The following is a 19955-nucleotide window of genomic DNA, read 5'->3' as shown; positions in this document are numbered from 1 at the left end:
GCTCTAGCATGCCTCTATCAAAAGTTATTTGCGAAAACTGCTAGATACCATTCGTGACCTAAGATGACCTCAGGGCATAAACAAGGGTCATGGACACCATTTTCATGTTCAGTGTGTCTAAACCACTTGTAATTCGGTGTTTGGGAGTGTTTATAATGTCTTTCGTCCAAAAGAGGCGCATTTCAATTTTCTCCCATTGACTTATAATGAGGAGGTCGCAAAATTGACCTGACCTTAGGTCATCGATATCAAAATTCTGAGATATACCTTTTGTACATGCTATTGCTCTTAGCAATCGCTGAAAGTTTCAAAGCGATCGGTCACTCGGTGTAGCTATGACAAACATTGAAAGTTTTTATGAGGTGAGGTCACTTCAAGTGACCTGGTGACCTGACCTTGAATGACCTTGGTCTGAAATTTTCACAACATGTGTAGAATTGATGTATGATAAGGTGTACCAAAAACGGCGGCGCATATTCGCGAAAAACCACAAGGGGGGTGTTCAAACACCCCCCCCCCCCTCCCCCCAGCAGGGCGCGGGTTAAGAGGTACTGGCGTGGGACCATCAAAGGTATCGGTGTGGGTTCCCCAGAGGCAGTGGTGTGGGGCCCTCAGAGGCACTGGTGCAGGAACCACAAAGGAGCCGGTGTGGGCCCTCTAAGGTGCTGGTGTGAGGCCCTCACATGGACGCCGTTGTGGTGCCTCAGACACTGGTGTGGCGCTGAGCCCACACCATTCACAGATGGCTGTGTGTGGGGCCCTTGGAGTTGTTGGTGCGAAATGCGAATGCTTAATAACCCAGTAGGACCTCTCAGCGACCGACAAAGGGCCCTCAGCGGCTGGTAACGGGCCGTATGATGCCAACAATGGGCCTTCACAGGCCGGCAAGTGAGCGCCGGCAGTATCTTGAGGAGCCCTGTGGAGTCCTTAGAGATCGGCATGGTACTCTCAGACGCCGGTGGGGCCCTCAGAGTCACCGGTGTAGGACCTACAGAGTTACCGGTGGCTGGCTGCCAGAGGCACTGGTAGGGGCCCCAGAGGCGCCGGTGTGGGACCCTCAGAGTCGCCGATGTGGGGCCTCCGGAGACACTGGTGTCTCAAGAGGTGGCGGTGTAGGGCCCTGCCTCAGACATGTCTGTGTGGTGCCCTCACAGTCGCCGGTGAAGACTTTCAAAGACATCGTTGTGGGAGTCCTCACTCCTCAGAGACACATGCATTGGGGCAAGGGGTCTTCAAGACACCAGCAAGGGCCAGCAGAGGCCTTCAGGGGCCCTGTGGGATCCTGGAGACCGGCGTGGTACTCTCAGGCGTCACTGGGAGCCTCAGAGTCACCAGTGTGGGGCCCACAGCGTTGCAGGTAGGTAGCCGTCAGATGCGCCTATGTAAGACCTTCAGAGGCGCCGGTGTGGGGCCCTCAGAGCCGCCGCCGATGTAGGGCCTTAAGAAATATTGGTGTAAGTCCCTCAGATTGGCGGTGTTAGGCCCTCAAAGGCGCCGGTGTGAGACCATCACAGGCGCCGTTATGGGCCCTCATAGACACTGGTGTGGAGCCGTTCCATGCGGGTATGGGCCAGGACCATAATTAGAGCTGACGCTTAATAGGTCAGCAAGGTCACTCAGAGGCCAGCACAGGGCCCTCAGAGGCCGGAGTGGGGCCCTTATGGAGATGTGATGTGTGGCGACTCAGGAGCCCGTGACTCCGTGAGGTGCTCTCACGAGTCCTGCGGGTCTTACCTCAGTCGAAATAAGGCACGCTTGGACCCTGAGCGGCCAATTGGCACTGCAGGGCCTCTCGGACCCATAGGGCACCATGCATCTAATGAGGCGGCACGCGCCCCTTGTGCCCCCCCCCCCCCCCCCCCGGTTACGCTGCACTGGCTGCGGCCATACAGGTAAATCATATTCTAACCGTCCCTATTCCCAAGCATAGGCAGCGGCCGATTCCTGGTTTGCGCAATATGAGTGCCATCGTTAGACAATACGTTCAAAAGGGTTGAAGCGGCATGACTCCCCTGTGGTAAGAACTAAGAAGCAACATATTTTTAGACAAAATAAAGCAATGACAACTAAATTGAGGTTACTAAAACGACTCTGATCACAAAGGTAGTTATCAGGAAGGCTTTCTAATCCATTTTTATTTAGTTCCTCGTTATAGGCGTAAGAAGTGTAAGTCTGAACGGGGGGGGGGGCATACTTGTACTGAATGCCCTCCCCAGGCTCCTGTCGGGGGGGGGGGGCATATGCCCCTAATGCCCCCCCCCCTGGATCCGCCAGTGAGGGTGTTATCAATGGTTTTCAGGAGTTTTCAGGGGAGCATTTTCAAGAGTTTTGACCCATACGGATTCAATTTTTTCTCTGCAGTGCAGTGAACTCAGAAAGTCAAGGCGCGTCGAATGGTATACTTTTTAGCTTGCTTAAGTGTACTAAAAGTTTGTTTTCTTAAATTTTGGGTAAACTTTATTTAATTAATTAAGTTCAAATTAATCAAATTGCATTATATTGCATATCATTCGATTTGGCTGCTCATAAGGAACACAATGACACCATTTTGTAAGCTCTAGCATCATTATGTGCCAAGTTGTTGGCAAAAACGTCACTTGACCTCAGTTGACCTTATTTGACCTGACCTATGGACATGTACACCAAACAAAGAAGCACCAAGTGACCTGCTTTTAAGTACTGTGGTTTCAAAGCATAAAAACCAGTATAGCGCCTTTTGTGGCGACTAACGGAGCGAGCGAGGGGGTGAGTCTTGCACGTGCGAAATTTCGAGGGGGTACCTCCAACTGACTTGTGCACGGCACCCTACTGACCGGTTTCTAGCGATGTGCCAAATTTGAGCACAATCTGCCCAGCCGTTCTCGAGATCTGGGAGCGGCACCCTGCACGTGCGCACGTGCAAAATGGGTCCCAACTGACTTGTGCACGGCACCCTACTAACTGGTCCCTAACCGTGTACCAAATTTGAGCGCCATCGGTCCAGCCGTTCTCGAGATCTGGAAACGACCCCTGCACGTGCGCACGTGCAGCAGCACCCCAACTCTGGCACATGGATATGCAGTGCCTAGTGGGTGCCTACCTACATGCCAGCTTTCAGCGCAATCGACCAAGTAATTACCGAGATATTGCAACAATTACAAAACTGACACCTCTTCGTTTTGCACGTGGCACGTGCATAAGGGGTCACCTATATGCATCGGGAATAGTCCAATACTTGGTAGAAGGAATAAAGCTACCCTACAAAAATTACCGCGTGTAAATCGGTCAAGTGGTTGCTGAGATATAAGCCTCGCAAAAGCGTCCGCACGGCCGGCCGGCCGGCCGGCCGGCCGCTCATACTCAGAAATTTCCGTTAATCTAAGGAAAGACTTCGCTCGCTTCGCTCGCTCCGTAATGATAGAACGAAGCGCATATCTCCAGTATGTATTTTCCGAACTTCGTATTTTCCCATTGGCTTAACATTACGACGTATTGACCTCTAACTGACCTCAGGTCAGTGACATCAAAAAACCCGAACTATATGCTATACATTTCTATATTTTCTATATTTCTATATTTCTATTATATTTCATTATATTTCTATATTTCTATACATTCTTCTTCTGCTATACATATGCTATACAGTTTGAAGGAAATCAGTGAAAAACTGTGAGTAGGACAGGTGCAAAAAGAAAATTGAAATTTGACCATGACACTGTACCGGTTTTTCTGACTTGGTGACCTGACCCAAAGTCACCCGGACCTGAAATTTTCAGGTCATATGTGAAAAAGTTGTCCCATAGGCTGTGCCAAATATGGCGGCGCTGGGCGCCGCCGTTTTTACGCTATCGTCGAAAAACCTTAGGGGGGGGGGGGTCGCATCGACGCCCCTGCCAGGGCGAGGGTCAAGCACCGACTCGGGCAACTTTTTAGCGGTAATACCGAGGGGCACACATTTATGACGCATTCCCAAAAATGTGAATTATTATATCACAATGACGTTACGTTGCCATATAGTTGTGGAGAAGCAAAACGTCTAGTTCAGACAGAATGGCGGTGGCGAATAGGAAACTTGTAGCAATTTCCGCTCATAGTTCGGCTCGATTTCGGGTGATATTTGTGCTCCCGGTACTTATTTGATATAAACGGATTTTGTTATTGAGGTGAGATGAGCACTTTTTTAGAAACGTAGCAAAGTTCCATTCACAATAGCTAAAAAGTGTGCTCATGGTTGGGAAGAGCAGGGCGAAAAGCAAGAAGCGAGGCCAACAAAAAAAAAAAAAAAATCAGGAGTTATTTTTATTTACAAAACGAGGGGGTGAGAGCAAGGAGGGCGAGTACTTTAAGGACGATCCCAAACTACGTATCGGCACACCTTAAAACGCAGAAGCCTCTTTAATCGCATTCCAACAGAAGGGTCTTTCCTCGGCTGGTCGGCCATATTACAGTAATACACTGTTGCACCATGTCTGCGGCCTGCCTGTGTAGGGGAACGGCTATCTGCTAGGACCGCCCGGGCCCGCTCCTCGCACAGAGCCACTGTGATCAAAGAGCTTCGAACAAACCCAAAACTACGCTTTGAATCCCGAGAAATAATCCCAATATACACACTGCCGCACCAACTCCACGCGGGCTGCTACCGCATGAATCGCTCACCTTCCCCGGCCTCCCTCCCCAGTCGGTACGGAAACAGTCGCATGGATTATGTCATCCAGTGGCCCTCGAAACTCCCTGTGTGCACCCGCGGCCTTTGAGCAATTATCGGGCTGGTTATGCCCTCCGTGCGGTGGCTGGCCGAAGTTCACCAGACAGTTGCCGACTAGATGGGATACTGTTCCGCATCACACTAATCGGTACACTATCTGATACACCAGGCCTGCCCCGCTTCGGTCCCGGTATGAGCGCGGATTCTGCGCTCAATAGTACTGTCCACACTCCACAGCAAAAGTAATGTGTGGTTTCAGTCATGGGTATGTTCTGCTTCTGAAGCTTAGGAACGATTAGCCAGACTACAATGGCCGTTTTCACGACGGAATAGCAGGCATCTATTTGGTACCAGTTTGATCCTTTGGTTCCTCAGGAATTTTAGTAGTTCTTTTTAGTAGCTTTCCCAGCTTTCGAATAAATGATGCGTTAGTTTGCTATTTTTCTATTAAATATCACATCGATTTACTTTATCTAAGGATTTATCACTAATATCAACATAAAGCGTAAGCACAATTATAAAATTATGAAATTATTAAATACTAGTACAATAGTTGAAAAAAGATACTGAGTTGCCACGCTACAAAGAATATATTCATTTATGGCGCACGACAGGCATTTAGAAAGCAGCGCCCTGTTTTATTGCACGCTGCTAGCCGCTTCCATTGGGTTTTGCAGGCCGACGTCATTGGTTGTTACACGTATGATGTCACGCGACTTGTGGCCTATCACGGCTATTTAATGATCTCCACTAAATGAATGCAACATGGCCTTTTAAGTTGATCTCTGTGGCCATCTGTCTATGGAGCGACCAATATGAAAGTTGGGTGAATTTACCGGGGTTACATGACTATGAGCAAGCAAATTTGTATCAGGAATGGATTTATGTGGAGAATTGCGCTGGACCATGAGTGCTCGAGCGCTCCCAATTCCACGCCGGTTTGGCTTTGGAGCCGAGACAGACGATGCGGGTCAAGGTCACCGCTGGGGTAACGGTGGATTGGCTGCGCCCGAGCACCCGTAACGCGGCACAATTCTCCATCTATGGATTTTCCTATTCGCTCAGTATTGTGATAGGCGTTCGTAATAGCATTTACTCGGCTCATGTACCTACCTATCCCCGGTTATTTAAAAGAAGTTTTTGTGGGGGAATATCACGGCTATAGGTACTCAGTGGCCCTATTCACGGCATTCAAAGAATGCTCCGATAACTAAATACCGCACAGACCTACTGCATTAGTGAATCTGACAAAAGGTCTGTGAAATTACATACCCCCTCACCACACCCCTAAAAACTCATCCAGTGTCCAAAACCACTTTTATCGACTCGCCAAAAAAAAAAAACACACACACACACAAAGCATCGGACATATCAGCTCTCAGTTCATTTTTCATTGTCTTTACCATGGTTCAATTGCATTGCGCGATTTAAAGCACGTGAGTGCCTATATAGTATATATGTAGAAAATAATACCTACGGCAAAACATCTAAAATTACAAAGGCTAAAATGCTTAAAAAGTAGGTTCATCAAGGAAGCCCATTTTAACTTGCGTGGTGTTGCAAACCATGCGATTCCAACGCGGGCTATTCACAACGTCTGCAAAGACACGTTAACAACTGACAAGCCGCCATCGCTGCCACTCATTCATAGATGGTTGATATCGCAGCTTGGGCGCCAGCAGCGCGGCCCACAACGCGTCGGCGCCAGCGCACGCAGCTGTTGGCACTCGGCAGCCGGTGTTGCGACTTAACGGCCGGCCGGCCCCATGAAGGAGAAGCTCTTGGTAAAGGTTTGTGAGCGCCTCATAGCCGCCTTGGATGTCATCTTTCTTGGCAGATCCATCCGTCCAGAACGGTGCAGTGTGGATTAAGGACGAAGTCCAACGCCGCTAACCCTGCGACCGCCACCCCAGAACGTGGCCACAGACCGAACGGGCGTGAGAGCCGTAAGGGCCACCCCGCCATCCGGTAGGTGTCTGAGCAGCCGGGCGCAGCGGCGCCTGGGCGGCGGCCGCGCTGAGATGAAGTCCCAAACCGCCATGTCGCCATCACCGCCATCACCATTGCTGCAGCTGTTCCCAACCGCCTCCATCGCCGCCGTTGTCAGGTGTTGCCAGCAGCCGCGCCGCGGGATGGCAGAAGCTCCAGAGTAGCCTCCAGCGCCCCTCTCCGCACGTGTGCAGGTGCTCTGCGGCCGCCGGGTCCGACGTCCAGGCAGAACATGATGTTTCCATGCTGCTCCGACGGTGGGCTGATCTTGTTTGGGCGTTCCTCCCCTGTGACGTCGGTCACGCCTGCCCCGGCCAGGGCGCAGAGGCCGACGTGTCACCATCCGGTTGCGGTCCTCAGTCGGGTCGCAACGTGTACCTCTACTGCAGCGTGGAGCGCGCTCCCGCTGGGCAGCGATACAGCCAAACGTAACATGCGGGCGGCCAGCGCTGCGCCGGACGGCGGACCCATGCCGGGGGTATGCCGGTCTCGGCCATTAGCGAGGTCGTCGGGGCCGAGGCTGTACATACAGCTGGTGACCGCGTGAGCCGCCAATCGAAGCTCACGGCTTATAAGCTCGACGCGGGCATCACACGCCGTCCCGATGGGAGCTCCACGACGCTGCCGCGAACTCCAGCAGCGCGGCTCGCAGCGCGAAGACCGGTACGGACGGACGGGGCGCAAACGGCGTGCGGGAGTCGCAGGCGACGGAAGACGTTCTGCGGACAGAAAGGGTTGGGCATAAGCTGGTCGGCAGGACACTCTTGAGCCGAGCCTTTGATGTAATTACAAATGATCCAGAAGCATGCACAAAAATTCATGACACACTATTCTCATTTATGTATTTGCTACATATGCTATGATATGATCAGTGACGCATTCTGGGCAATATGTTCTAAAGTGAAGTAACTAAAGTTACAATTGACAGCTTAAAAAAACACACACACACGCACACACATTCGATAGCTTGTGAGAATAACATGCCTTGTCTGCTTAATGCAGGAAAATATTTTTCACTTTTTTAGAAACATCAAAGCAGTTGTCAACAAGCCATGTCAACTATCTAAACATTTTTTTTTTTGGAAACTGCTCTAGCTAGCTTAAAGTTCCACAACGTTTCCGGAGCACTGTACCCAAACTCAGTTCATGTTACAAAAACAGTAATAATGCCTCCTAATTTTGAATGAAATATAGGTATAAGTTATTTGATTTTGAAAGCAACAAATTTCCGAAAATCATTTTAGCAAAATCACTATTTTCTTCAGGCCACCAGGTTTTAGGCAAAACTATAGTAAACTTTATGATCTAGTTGACACAAAACCAAAGCCCCGATTTTAACAAATGTAGATTAAATTTTAACAATTTTAACAAATGTATCGTGGAGAAAATAAAAAGTGTAGATTTGTAAAGCCGGGATATTTCACGGATTAGGCACTTAAAGAAATATCTTCACCTTTCTTTGAGCCACCAGCCTTCACCCAAGTTTTACTTACACGAATGTAGTGAACCAGACAATGTGGCAACTCAAAACTGTGATGGTTTGAGATAATTATGACGGTAAAAGAAAAAGCAACACAAGGTTCCTTACCCTCGCTTTTTCAGATGGGTTCAGATGAGGCTTCAACTGTTGCCGACCTTAGGAGCTATAGGGACTTGAGCTTTCCAAAACTCAATTTCTAAGGGCACTGAGCAGTGTTTGGGTTTCACACGTATGCGATCGTAAGTTACATTAAGTTGACAAAGCAAACAAATCAAAGCATGATGCCCCGCGCGTCCGCCCGCGACCACGTCCCGCGTCCGACTCCCGACCGCCGCGTGACCCGAGGCCCCGGCGGTCACGTGACCTACCGGCCGGGACTGCAAACGGCCTACAACACCATTCTTGTATGACGTTATATCCTACTGAGGTGCTGATTGGTCGGAATTAGATACCTGAAGGTAATTATCCGCCGTAGTTATTTTTGTTTTATTGTTTTGCGTGTTTTCTTATATGAAATGTAATTAAAAAATTTGCCATATTTTAATCACCATTAAAACATAACTGAATAGGTATAAAAGAGAACTCGATATATGCTTTCCTTGTTTGTAAGAATTCCGGAATTAGATACCCGAGGGAGCAAAGAGGGAGCAAGTTGCCACGCTGATTTGATGCCTCATAGTCGAAAGGTGGGCTACTAGAACCGAAAATTGCTGTGTTTGTAAATAAATAAGTGATTTGAGGGCACATAATGCCCGGATTTAAATTTCTAAAATTATTTTGAACATAAAATATTTCAGTTGGAGGGATGTTAAGGCCTCAAAGGGTAGGTACTTTTCAGGTATCAAATAGGTTCCTCTGCGAAAGTTCCGTCGTGAAAACGGCTAATGAAACTCTGAATGTAGCTTATATGTATCGTCACCCCTGCAGCTGCAACTTTAGCTATTGACATCTTCTTTTCGATCACTCCGCATTAAACAATCGCCAGTCAAAGCCAACCGTTGAGATTAGTAAAACCCTACATTACTTTAGCGGTGGGCTGTACATTACATTTCTCTTGTGGATCGCATGACTGCACATGACTGGCATGACGAGCCGTGCTCAGTGCTGCATGACCTGGCTGCACGGTTGGCGGCCCGCAGCTGCCGGAGAGCTCCGCCGACATCCAGCCGCAGCCACCGCCCACCGAGGGGCCCCAGCCGGAGCCGGAGCCAGAGCGTCTGGGGTCGGAGCCGGAGCCGGAGTCAGAACGTCTGGGGCCCGAGCCGGAGCGGCCGGAGCAGGAGCCGGAGCGTCTGGGGTCAGAGCCGGAGCGTCCAGAGCCGGAGCCGGAGGTAGTCCAGGTGGGTGGAAGCGTTGCCGCCAGGTTCTGTTTTCCGTGTTTTGCATCATTATTTTTCACAATTATGCTTGTAATGATTAAGCTGGGTGTGGCTGTGATCGCACCTTGTTTCAGTTCAGTAGCTTTGCCGCTTGCCGTACCACTGGGAAGTGGGGACACTTGTCATCCTGCTATGGTTGGGCTGCGTGCTGCATGTCACTGTGACCGCCTCGCCACTGCTCGTGTGCGCGCTGATCGATGCAGTCCCCCGCCCCGCGTCTCTCTCTCTCTCTCTCTCTCTCTCTCTCTCTCTCTCTCTCTCTCTCTCTCTCTCTCTCTCTCTCTCTCTCTCTCTCTCTCTCTCTCTCGTCTTTGGCTGCGGCCACCGCTGGCCGTGTCGCCTGCGCTTGTGCACGGCGCTGCAGGCTGGCCGCCGTATCGCTCAGGCGTCGCTCGACTCTTCCGACTCGACTGAAGACGAAGAGGCGCGCACCGCCGGACGCTTCATCACGCCGGCTGGAGTGGAGGTGAGAACGCAGGCCAGCCGACCGCTATCACCTTGTATTCTTGTATTCTTGTATTGCATAATATCACCAACAGGCATGATCCCTATGATAGGTGAAGTCAAAAGATAAAATACGAAAAAAAAAAACATGCACAATAAACTATCATAATAAAAACAGTATTCTCATGTACATTGCCCTAGAGTCTCACGGATCCGGTATAGAGGACGAGGCGCCTCTTGATGCTTCCAACAGGATCACATAACACATCAGTTTGAGGCTGGGCTTCCAGAAATTTGTTGGTGGCACGAGGACAGCGCGTAAACAGGCCGTTTGCAATGCAGTTCACTCGCCCACGCGGCACATGGAACAATGTCGACACAGCGCTGCGTGTCGCTCTGAGCGGAGCGTGTAACGAGAACGACCGTAGAAGATGAGAGGATGACACCGAACCTTTGAATACCTTGCACAAAAATATAATGTCACTCTCAATGCGCCTGGCATGTAGCGATCTCACGTCGAACAGCTTCAGCAGGTAATGATATTCAATCGAGTCATGGTGAACGTTCGTCATGTTTGCCAGCCAAATCAAAAACTTGTGTTGGACACGTTCCAAACGCACGAGATGACACTTGGAAGCACCGGCCCAAACTACAGAACAGTACTCTAGGATGGCCCTAACATTTGCATTGAATGCCGCGAACACTGCTCTCCTGTCCAGTTTGCACCGCGGAGAGGTCGCCTGGAGGCTCCGCATGAGTAGCCCTAGTGCCCGATTGGCCTTTGAAACAATCACATTTGTATGGTCTGCAAAAGTAAGTTTTTGGTCAAGTACCACACCCAAATCACGAATCGAAGTCACTTCCTGCAGAGTGCTACCACTGATTTGATACACAGATGGATATATGTCTCTTTTGAGCGTGATTTTAAAAGTTTTACACTTCGAGGGATTCAGCTTGAGCCCCCAGACCGCCGCCCATTCCGTTACAGCATCAATATCGTTCTGGAGCCTTTGTACATCATCGTGATTTCTAACTTTCTGAAAAATCTTCAAATCATCGGCAAACATCAAGCAATCTGTCTTGACGACAGATGGCAGGTCGTTTCACGACGCTTATCTGGTAAATGTTTGGCTCACATTTGGTTCACATTTATTGCCTATTCGGTCAATTAAAGTTCATAGTTTATTCAAAGTAATCGAATTTCGGAGAACGTGTATAGTAAGTCTCTCTTGAAAGAATCGCTAAACGGAGCTGAAGTTGCCACCCCACAGGGTGTAACGAAGTTATGCAGACATCTAGTTTTACGCCATATCTGGTCGCAAAGTTTCTATTATGAATTTTCAGCAGGAAAATTGGATGAACGTGTACACTCGGGGGCAGATTGATGTTCTACAACTCTTTATCCACCGGGTTCCTATGGCTCAGCATTGGCAGCAGCCGCCTGGTACCCAGGGCTGAAAAAAGTGCTTCGGTGGTTGTCGTCCGAAAGAAAACGGGATTATTTGGTTGTCAACTCAAGATGTCTAATCCGCGCCCCGCTGAGGGTCCTTGATTTCCACAGCTTGCTGGGGGGGGGGGTCAACAACTCGCTCTTAAGTCTGATCCTAGGTCAAGTAGTGACAAGCAGTAAACGGCATTCGAAAGAACGTCCAAAATAAGGACGAAAATATGTCATTCATTTTTTTTTTTAGGTCAAGTAAAAGGTCAGAGGTCACCAGATAGGGGAGAGTGGGGAAAGATGCCCAGGGTTTTAGTATGTCGTATATTATTCGAAAATGACGATCGGAAAGCAAAAACTTGGAGTTTCAACGGAAGCCGACATAATTTTTCTCCAAAAATATCACACTTTCGTGCCTGAACTATGATCACTTTTTTTGCTATTAAGCATTTTCCTGAAGAAGTGAAAGGGGGCATCTTACCCCACAGGGTGGGAAAGACGCCCCCTGGCGTTGGGGAAGATGCCCCTGCACTATAAGTGACATAAATGGGCACGTGAATCGCCTAAACGAATCAGTAGTCCCTTCGAGCTTGCAGTAGACACCAAACGTCATCGTAAGGTCCCTCAAAAGTGGTCGTGAGGGGCTTCAGAGGTCATCGTTAGGGCCATCATAGTCAGGCGCGGCCAAACAAGCCTCCGTGGTGGCGTTCGGAGACCACTGTGGGGCCCTTATAGGTCTTCATGATGCTTGAGGGCCCTCGAGCCCATTGTGGGGACCTCAAATGCCAGCGCGGCCCGTGGAGCCAACGTGGGAGCCCTCAAAGGATGTCGTGAGGGTCCCTGGAGCCAATAATGGGGCCCACAGAGGCCGTCGTGAGGGCTCTCAGAGTCAGATGCCGCCCAAAAAGTCGCTGTGTGGGCCGAGAGACCGGCATGGGGAGCACCCGACCGTACTGGACTCTCAATAGTCCCAGATCGGCTTTTGTCTCTCATCACAAGCATTAGAGCACTTCATGGGCCGGATAAATCCGTTATCCACGGATAAATCCGTGGACCGGATAGGATTGGATCCCAAATTTGGAAAAATAGAACGGATCTGGGCGGGCCGGATTTGGGAATTGAATGTTGAACACGGATCAGAACGGATAAAATTGTAGCATTCAATATTCATGTTAAGAATTAGGTAACTTAACTTGTTAGGCACTGCAGCAGAAGTATTAATTGATTTACATGAGATTTATAAGCATACCTTTGTGAGCCATGATACCTAGTCTGTAAGGTATATGGCAGCACCAACCAAATTTTTAAATATAGATGGTCACAACATAAAATCTGCAGACTCAGCCATGTTCCTAACCGAGGAAGCAAGAACAACCGCCATGGCATCATAGGGCCTGTTCCAGCGCCTCCAGAAACCTCCAGAAAGCTCCAGAAAGCTCTAGAATCCTCCAGAGAGCGTTCCAGCGCCTCCAGAAAGCTCCAGAAAGCTCTCGCCAAAGCTCCAGAAACCTCCAGTAGCCTCCAGAGAGTTGAAAGGTCCAAATTTCTCTGGAGGCTCTGGTCTACAATTATGGTGCACATGTGACAATCACGAATGTAAACAAAGGACATTTGACTGATTATTTTACAACTTGAATGAAAAGAAAATTACATTGCTATAATTTTATTTATCTTTTTAACTAAAATTGAAAACAAATTTTGCGTTTCAAGAGAGAACAATCGTCATTCTTTTGGTATCTATGACGCCAATCTCCAGAAATCTCCAGATTGCGTTCCAGCGCCTCCAGTAAAACCTCTGGTAGAGCCTCCAGTCAAGAATTTCTTCTGGAGGCGCTGGAACAGGCCCATATCCACCATGGCTCGCTGGTTCCTGAATAAGATACGAATCATGTAAAAAAATGTGTTGATAACTCACTTGTCCTGAGAACAGTCCCCATATAATATGTATAAAAACGATAATGCGTTCTCGAATTTTTCAATCTTCCAGACAGCAACAAACACTGCGCAAGGTTAGAAACACATGCGCAATAACGGATGCTTTTACACAGCTGAATAAAACGCTGCAAAAAAAGTTTTAAACTTGGCGCAATGCCTCGTGGATGATTTTTTTTAGAAATAAAAACGATCCAAGACGATATTAAATTCTGATGTTATCAACATTTTCAGTGTAAATGACGCCAAAAAATATTTTCTGATCAGAAATTCAACTTAAAGGGTAAACGAATCAATATTACGTCATCAGCTCGCCTATTTCATAAAGAGAGAGCGGATCTTAAAAAAAATCAATCCTTGCTTGCTTTTTTGCGCCACTATCGTCAATTTTGTCTGTGTATTGTGTTGTGTCGTCTTGTTGATACTAACCCAGAACAACAACAACGTCTTGTTGATACGACAAAATGCCGGTTTAACTTATCTTCCTTTCATTTTAGGACCAAAGTCAGGCTCAAGGCTATTTAATACCTACCTTTTCAGCTGGGTTTTCAGTGTCAAATTCTTTGTAGAGTGTGTCAGACCACATTCCAAGGCTAGTTTCCAAACAATGTGTTTTGAGGTGTTTTGATTCTGCCTTTTCCCATATAGAATGTTGCCAATGTCATGAAACTTTATTTATTCATTGTATTATACTTATTATTACCTACCATTTGACTTACTAATTGATTGTGGTTTTGCTATATGAGTAAGTACTCTTCCTTTTATAGACCACAGTAGATTCTTAACAATTCTAATGATAGCCAACCTTGTGAAATGCTGAGGTCCATGTCAATGTGTTACCCCTATCCTTAGCAATGCAGCTTTTACCACAAAATGTATTTTGCAGTGGCTAAGATTGCTGTTATTACAATTTGATAGCTTCCTAGTGTCCAACGTTTGGATCTTATGGCGATATGCTGAAGTCTCACAACCGGTTTGTAATGAAACGGATTATTATGGATATTTTTTGGATGTATGGCTGAGATACGGGCCATGGGCGGGCCGGATTTTGAAATTCAAAGAAACACGGATAATGGGCGGATCTGGATATGACTTGCCGGATATGGGCCGGGCCGGATCCTGAAAAGCCTATCCGTGAAGTGCTCTAACAAGCATGTAATAAATGATTTGACGGGCTGCTTGAAGGACAGCCTACGGATTTAGGGGGGCGTCTTTCCCCATCAGGACAGGGGGCATCTTACCCCATGGTACCGAAGTAACATTAAATCAGTACAATTTGTTAGCCATAAAACTACACCCTGAAACAAACAGTTTGGGACACAGTACACGCATGTTAATGTATCACGACTATAGCAACTTAGCAAGGGACGCAAAAATTATCTACCTTCTTGGATATTTACAATTTTTTGACACCAAAATATTTTTTGAAAGTAGCAAATACAAAACATGCATTCACCAGCCAGCCGTTGCCCAACTGAGCTTCGCAAATTTTTGTGCAGTTAACAAGGCAGGCTTCCGCTTTACGCTAAGAACATTATTTTCCGGGTTCGATTCTTTGTTTCGCCGCTAGACGGGCTGGGGCGTCTTTCCCACCCTGGGCGTCTTACCCCACTCTCCCCTACCATTGAATGATTTTTTTTTCGAAACAGCGGCCAGGGGCGGCGGATTCGGGGGGCAGGGGGGCAGCTGCCCCCCTGGCAAACTCGTGGGGGGGCAAAAGTATCTTTTTGCCCCCCCCCCCATAATTTGTGACAAAGCTTAGACAAGAAACCATATATCTGATTATTCTGTTCGATCATCTGAAGATGTAACCAGATGCCCATATACTTTATCATACGTTGCCTTTCTTAAATGGCAAGCGTTCACGTTCAATTGAAGTTTTCCTCTCTTCAACCTAGTTTTGGAGGCATTATAAGCGTCAACGTGACGCAGCGGCAAGTGCAACCCAGGCCTTCAGTGACCGCTTACAGGGGCGACGGATACGGGGCGGCAGAGGAGGCATCGTTCCCTAAGAAACTTTTGGAGGAGGGGCAAACGTATATTCTTGCCCCTCCATAATTTGTGCCCTAAACATGAGGAAAATTTATATAACCTGATATTGCAGCTATGTGCTCCTACAGTTTGCCCAACGGTGCCTTTTGAATATGTGTAAATGCTAACCATTTCCGCTTTATATCTTTTTTTTTTGTCTTTTCAGATTCGATTTATAGATGTGTGCAAGAGACGCAACTCATACCTTCAGTGGTCGTTTACCTCTATTTTGTACCTACATAAGTGCCAAATCGCAAGCGGGCGGAGACGGAAGGGCTAGCCATTCGCTTGCGGGTAGTTAGGACTGATGAGCGCTCATAATAAGTCTCTCCCCTGATTTTTTCGAGCGCAACAGTTTCCAGCGCATAAAATGGTAAACGGCGAGGTAGTACACATTGACGACATTGACCAATGTACGGTATGGTATGAAACCCAAAGGCCAGTCATCAGAGATCTGCTTTGGGCATTCGGAGGCTTGTGTGGGGCCAGTGTGAAAACTGGATGTTCACAGTTCAGTATCCGCTTTATTTCAGTTTTCACTATAAAAAAGTAAAAATTAATGTTGGAAACTTTTGAGGGTTAGGGCACTGATCATTAGTGGCCCCCCTCTGTCTAAAGGCTGACTATAGAATAAAGAGCATCAAACACGAACAGTAGCAGCGGAACACCTTCAATTAAGGGGGGATGGGGGCACTGCCGACTTTTGGTCCCATTCTTTCCATGCAACGCTCACAGGACTAACGTTAAAATGCCAAAATCAAAGGGGGCACGGTGCCCGGTGCCCTCCCCGTTCCGCCACCTATGAACACGAAAGCAAAATCTGAGGCATTTTGGAAAAATGAGTATGCCCCGCAGCGTCCGATAACTACCACCTTCCAGTGGGTCAAGCCAACGGGGCCCAAGTCTATAATGGCACTTAACGATAGCACTAACCTTGTCTCACTTTTTGTTGAAGTCTGTTCCGAATGGTTTCGGCCACAGACTGGCTGCACTGAGGTCGTTTGGTATATGCAACTGTAATTAAACCCACCTGAGGCACCCTGAGTCCCTGACACCAGGCTAAAGCTGGGTTGGAAATGCTTCGTCTTTGCAGATATCACTGGCCGCTGATTCTCGAGTGCCTGAACCGGTAGATGTCGTGGCAAAATTTGGTGTGATAATTTGGACCTTACCGCAGTCAGCGCACCCTAAAGCCCTAATAAAGAAACGCCCTACCCAGAACTTCTGGATTCTCGTTCCAGTCCACCGTTCCTTCACCCCAGCCCGCCGCCGCGCTCCCTCACCTCAGCCCTCCGTTCCCAGCTTGACGAGCGTTTGGGCCTTAGTTAAGCCTTGCTGTAGGCTAACTGTATAAACCCATCGAGACAGCCCGTCTCGGTGAGCTTAGTTGGCGAACTACTGCCTTGGGGAGGGTTTCTGGCGGATCGCTGCAAGGCCATATATAGAAGGTACAGTCACTCCCCCGCCGACCAATCAGAGACAGATCCTGAGTGACGTCATCCCTGATGCTCGCAAGGGGGACTAAATTCCTTAAAGGGACCCTCCCACCTTAACATTAGATTTGAGCTGAGATAGCCAAAATGGGGTCCCTGGCTCACAATTACCGGTTTCGGCACTCACAACATCGAGAAATGCCTTAAATCGGAAATATTGAATTTCAAAATTGCAGCATTTTGATTCAGAGGGGCTAATGCATAGGAATACCCCTCTGAATGTGTGAGGTCAGCGCAGATATCTAACGATTTTTAAATGTTTGACTAAAACGTTTTGTAGCACGCGGTGGTATATGCTGCTTTGTGCGCAACAAATGCCGCACTTTCAAATAAAGTCGCTGGGAACAGCGGAGATCCCAAAAAGTAAACAAAATCAAAAGTCTAATATCTTGAAAACCGGTGAATATTTTTCGATGAAATTTGGTAGATATTCGTTTTTGCTCTTTCTGAACCGAGCGACATCACTTTCATGCCAATGCATTAACTTTTTTGAAGGTGGGAGTGTCCCTTTAACAACGTAAAAATGACAAACTTCATTTGAAGATTTTTGATGGTATTTTTCACATATTGCTCAACCGTTGATGTCACTGGAAAGCCCAACTAATTTTCTAGCGACAAAAAAGAGCAGCAATATGCTAAGAAATGGCCGGTTTTGAAGATATAGGCAATTTAAAAACCCTCTGCAGTAGCAGAAAAGCAGCGTAAAAACGCATCGAGCTTATATTTTTACTATAAATAAATCATTTTTCAGTATGTTTTTAGATAACGGATTGATATGATGCACAACTTTATTACAATATCTTTTATTATTCGTAACTTTATTTCGAAATAATATTTTCAAAAATGGCAGCTGTTGGCAAGAAGCTTAGAAGCGATTGTGGCGCACCACGCCATTATTGTCTTGAGGCCCCCTTATGATGTCATCAAAAGTGGAGTGACATGGGCCTGGATCGCTGTCCCAATAGGTTTAGATGCGACCGACTGTCTGAATGTTTGAGCGGTCTCTTCCCGCTGTGAGCTAGTTTCAGTTGATATCTGTCTCAGAAATACTTTTTAAAGGAAGGTTAAACGGAAATCGAGCGTAAAATGAATAGAGGAAATGGTAACGAGTTACCTCATTGAAGAATAGCGCTCGCCTACTTCAAAAGGTTTGGAACCGTTCTTCATAATCTGATATGCGATCGGGTTATGGCACAACTTTTTCCATTGGAGCTTTTTTCTAATACAGCAATACGAAAAGCGTTGCATCGTCCACTGGCAGATCCAGGGAGCGGGCATTTAAAGCAAATACGTGTCGGGTCGTGGCCGGCCGGCCGCGGACCATTTTCAGAAGTGGCGGGCAGACCGTGCGTCGAGTACTTGCTTTCTCGCGCGGCGGTACTGGGGTTCACTAGCATTGTTTAAAATATTTGCATTTGCCATGAACTTGAAATTATATACTGTAATTAACGATCATTTGTCAATTATTACAAGTTCTTCAAAATTCTTCTTTGAAAGCAAATGATTTCATTTCACTCAAGAATTGTCTTGTCCACCACTACAACCGCCACCCAGCCGCCATCCATTGGAAGAGATAGGCTCTGCGGCACAAAGTGTCGTTTTAAACTGGACCGGGAACCAATGTGTGATGACATTTCGATCTAAATTTATGCTCATTGTGTACCTAGAAGCATTGGGAACAACGCTCTGACTGTACATTTTTAGATTTTTGCCTCTAAATGAAAATATTTACAATCAAGTACTTTGCGAGCGCAGTTTAGAAGCTCCCGTAATGTTAAAGTCCTATCTCCTACAAGTATGTAAATACTGCTCTAGGGAACCAACAGTTCGCATCGTACTAGCTTTAAATTATATCCATATTGTTCCCAGGACTTTGCTGAACACTGTGGTGAGTGTACATTTTTCGTTTTTTTTGCTTTACAAGCGTAAAATTCGTCTGGTTTTACACCACTTCATTCGCCTCCATAGCCCGGTAACGGCGCCGCGCGGCGCGGCCGGCCGGCGCCCGCTGTAGTTTCAAACACTGCCCGATAGATGGCAGGCGCAGAAGTGGTCCCAGCCGTCCCGGTACGATTTACTCTCCCTCCCCTGGCCCCTGCAACGCCTGAAGGAGACAAAACGTACCTTATGTTTCCTAATGATAACACTTTTATCAGGATTTTTTTTTGCTTTATACTGTTCAGCAGTAGATCCGTAAGGAATCGAAATCCGAGTTTTTGGATTTTGGACACTTTTTTTGGGGGGTATGTCCCCTACAGCGTCGAAAACGCCTTTCTGGATCCGCCTATGACATCATCTCGACTGGGATCTTGCCCCCCACGCCAAAATCGAATCCGCCGCCACTGACAGCGGCACGCAACCCGGGAACCAATTATAGAGCTACGGCGCCGCGGAAAAGATTCGATAGCATTTTTGACCCTTTCCGCGCCTCTTCGACGGTGCCACTGGTCGACTTCCACTCACCTTTGAACAAATTACAAAACGTGCTCAAGTTAGTACATGCACTTCAGTCGTGCAGAAGCCACGGACCCTGCGTGCGAATACATTCTAATTCCTCTCCTTGATAGCGCAGCGCGCTCAGCTGTCAGGCTCAAATGTCCGGCGATCTTTATTCCTCGACCTTGGAAGTCCCGAGACACCATATCCTCGTGGGCATGGCATGGCGTGCCCTCCCCACATCAAAATATTACCGGCACTGGTGCGGTCCCACTGCGGACCTACCCCCAGGCGCCGCCGGGGGTGGGTATGACGTCACAAAAGGAGCCCCGGCGGATTGGAGGGGACGCTAACTGACCGCCGGCCAGGGGCGGCGCTGAAGGGTGCGGGCAGGGGCCGGCCGAGTCCTGGAAGGTACTGGATTTGCCAGACACGTGTTGCCAGTGGACAACCACGGCGACCACTTGGTATTTCATTGGTCGCCTTTATGAGGGTCGCCGGTCGGCCGTCCGAACGATGGTCGAACGACGCAGTATATACATACTAAATAGCTCCGGGGAGTTGGAATATGTCTGTAACTACCAGGAAATTTTCCACTGGGATGCCGCCGCGTAGGGAGGTAACGGACTCGAGAACTGCAAGTCGATTT

General features: G+C 47.9%; 1 protein-coding gene across 1 annotated transcript in view; it reads left to right on the top strand.

Annotated features, from left to right (window-relative positions):
* LOC122380010 (multiple PDZ domain protein-like) overlaps nucleotides 1-19955 on the top strand; it is a 174907-nt gene that overhangs the window by 103979 nt on the left and 50973 nt on the right. The window contains exons 4-5 of the mRNA XM_043362741.1: nucleotides 9293-9493; nucleotides 9897-9998. Coding sequence (XP_043218676.1) covers nucleotides 9293-9493; nucleotides 9897-9998 — 303 coding nt within the window. The remainder of the gene's footprint in view (nucleotides 1-9292; nucleotides 9494-9896; nucleotides 9999-19955) is intronic.

The sequence above is a fragment of the Amphibalanus amphitrite genome, unplaced genomic scaffold, assembly GCF_019059575.1.
Source record: "Amphibalanus amphitrite isolate SeventyFive unplaced genomic scaffold, NRLGWU_Aamphi_draft 000089F_arrow, whole genome shotgun sequence".
Classification (NCBI taxonomy): domain Eukaryota; kingdom Metazoa; phylum Arthropoda; class Thecostraca; order Balanomorpha; family Balanidae; genus Amphibalanus; species Amphibalanus amphitrite.
The sequence above is the reverse complement of the archived record's forward strand: the minus strand, read 5'-3'. Positions and strand labels throughout refer to the sequence as shown.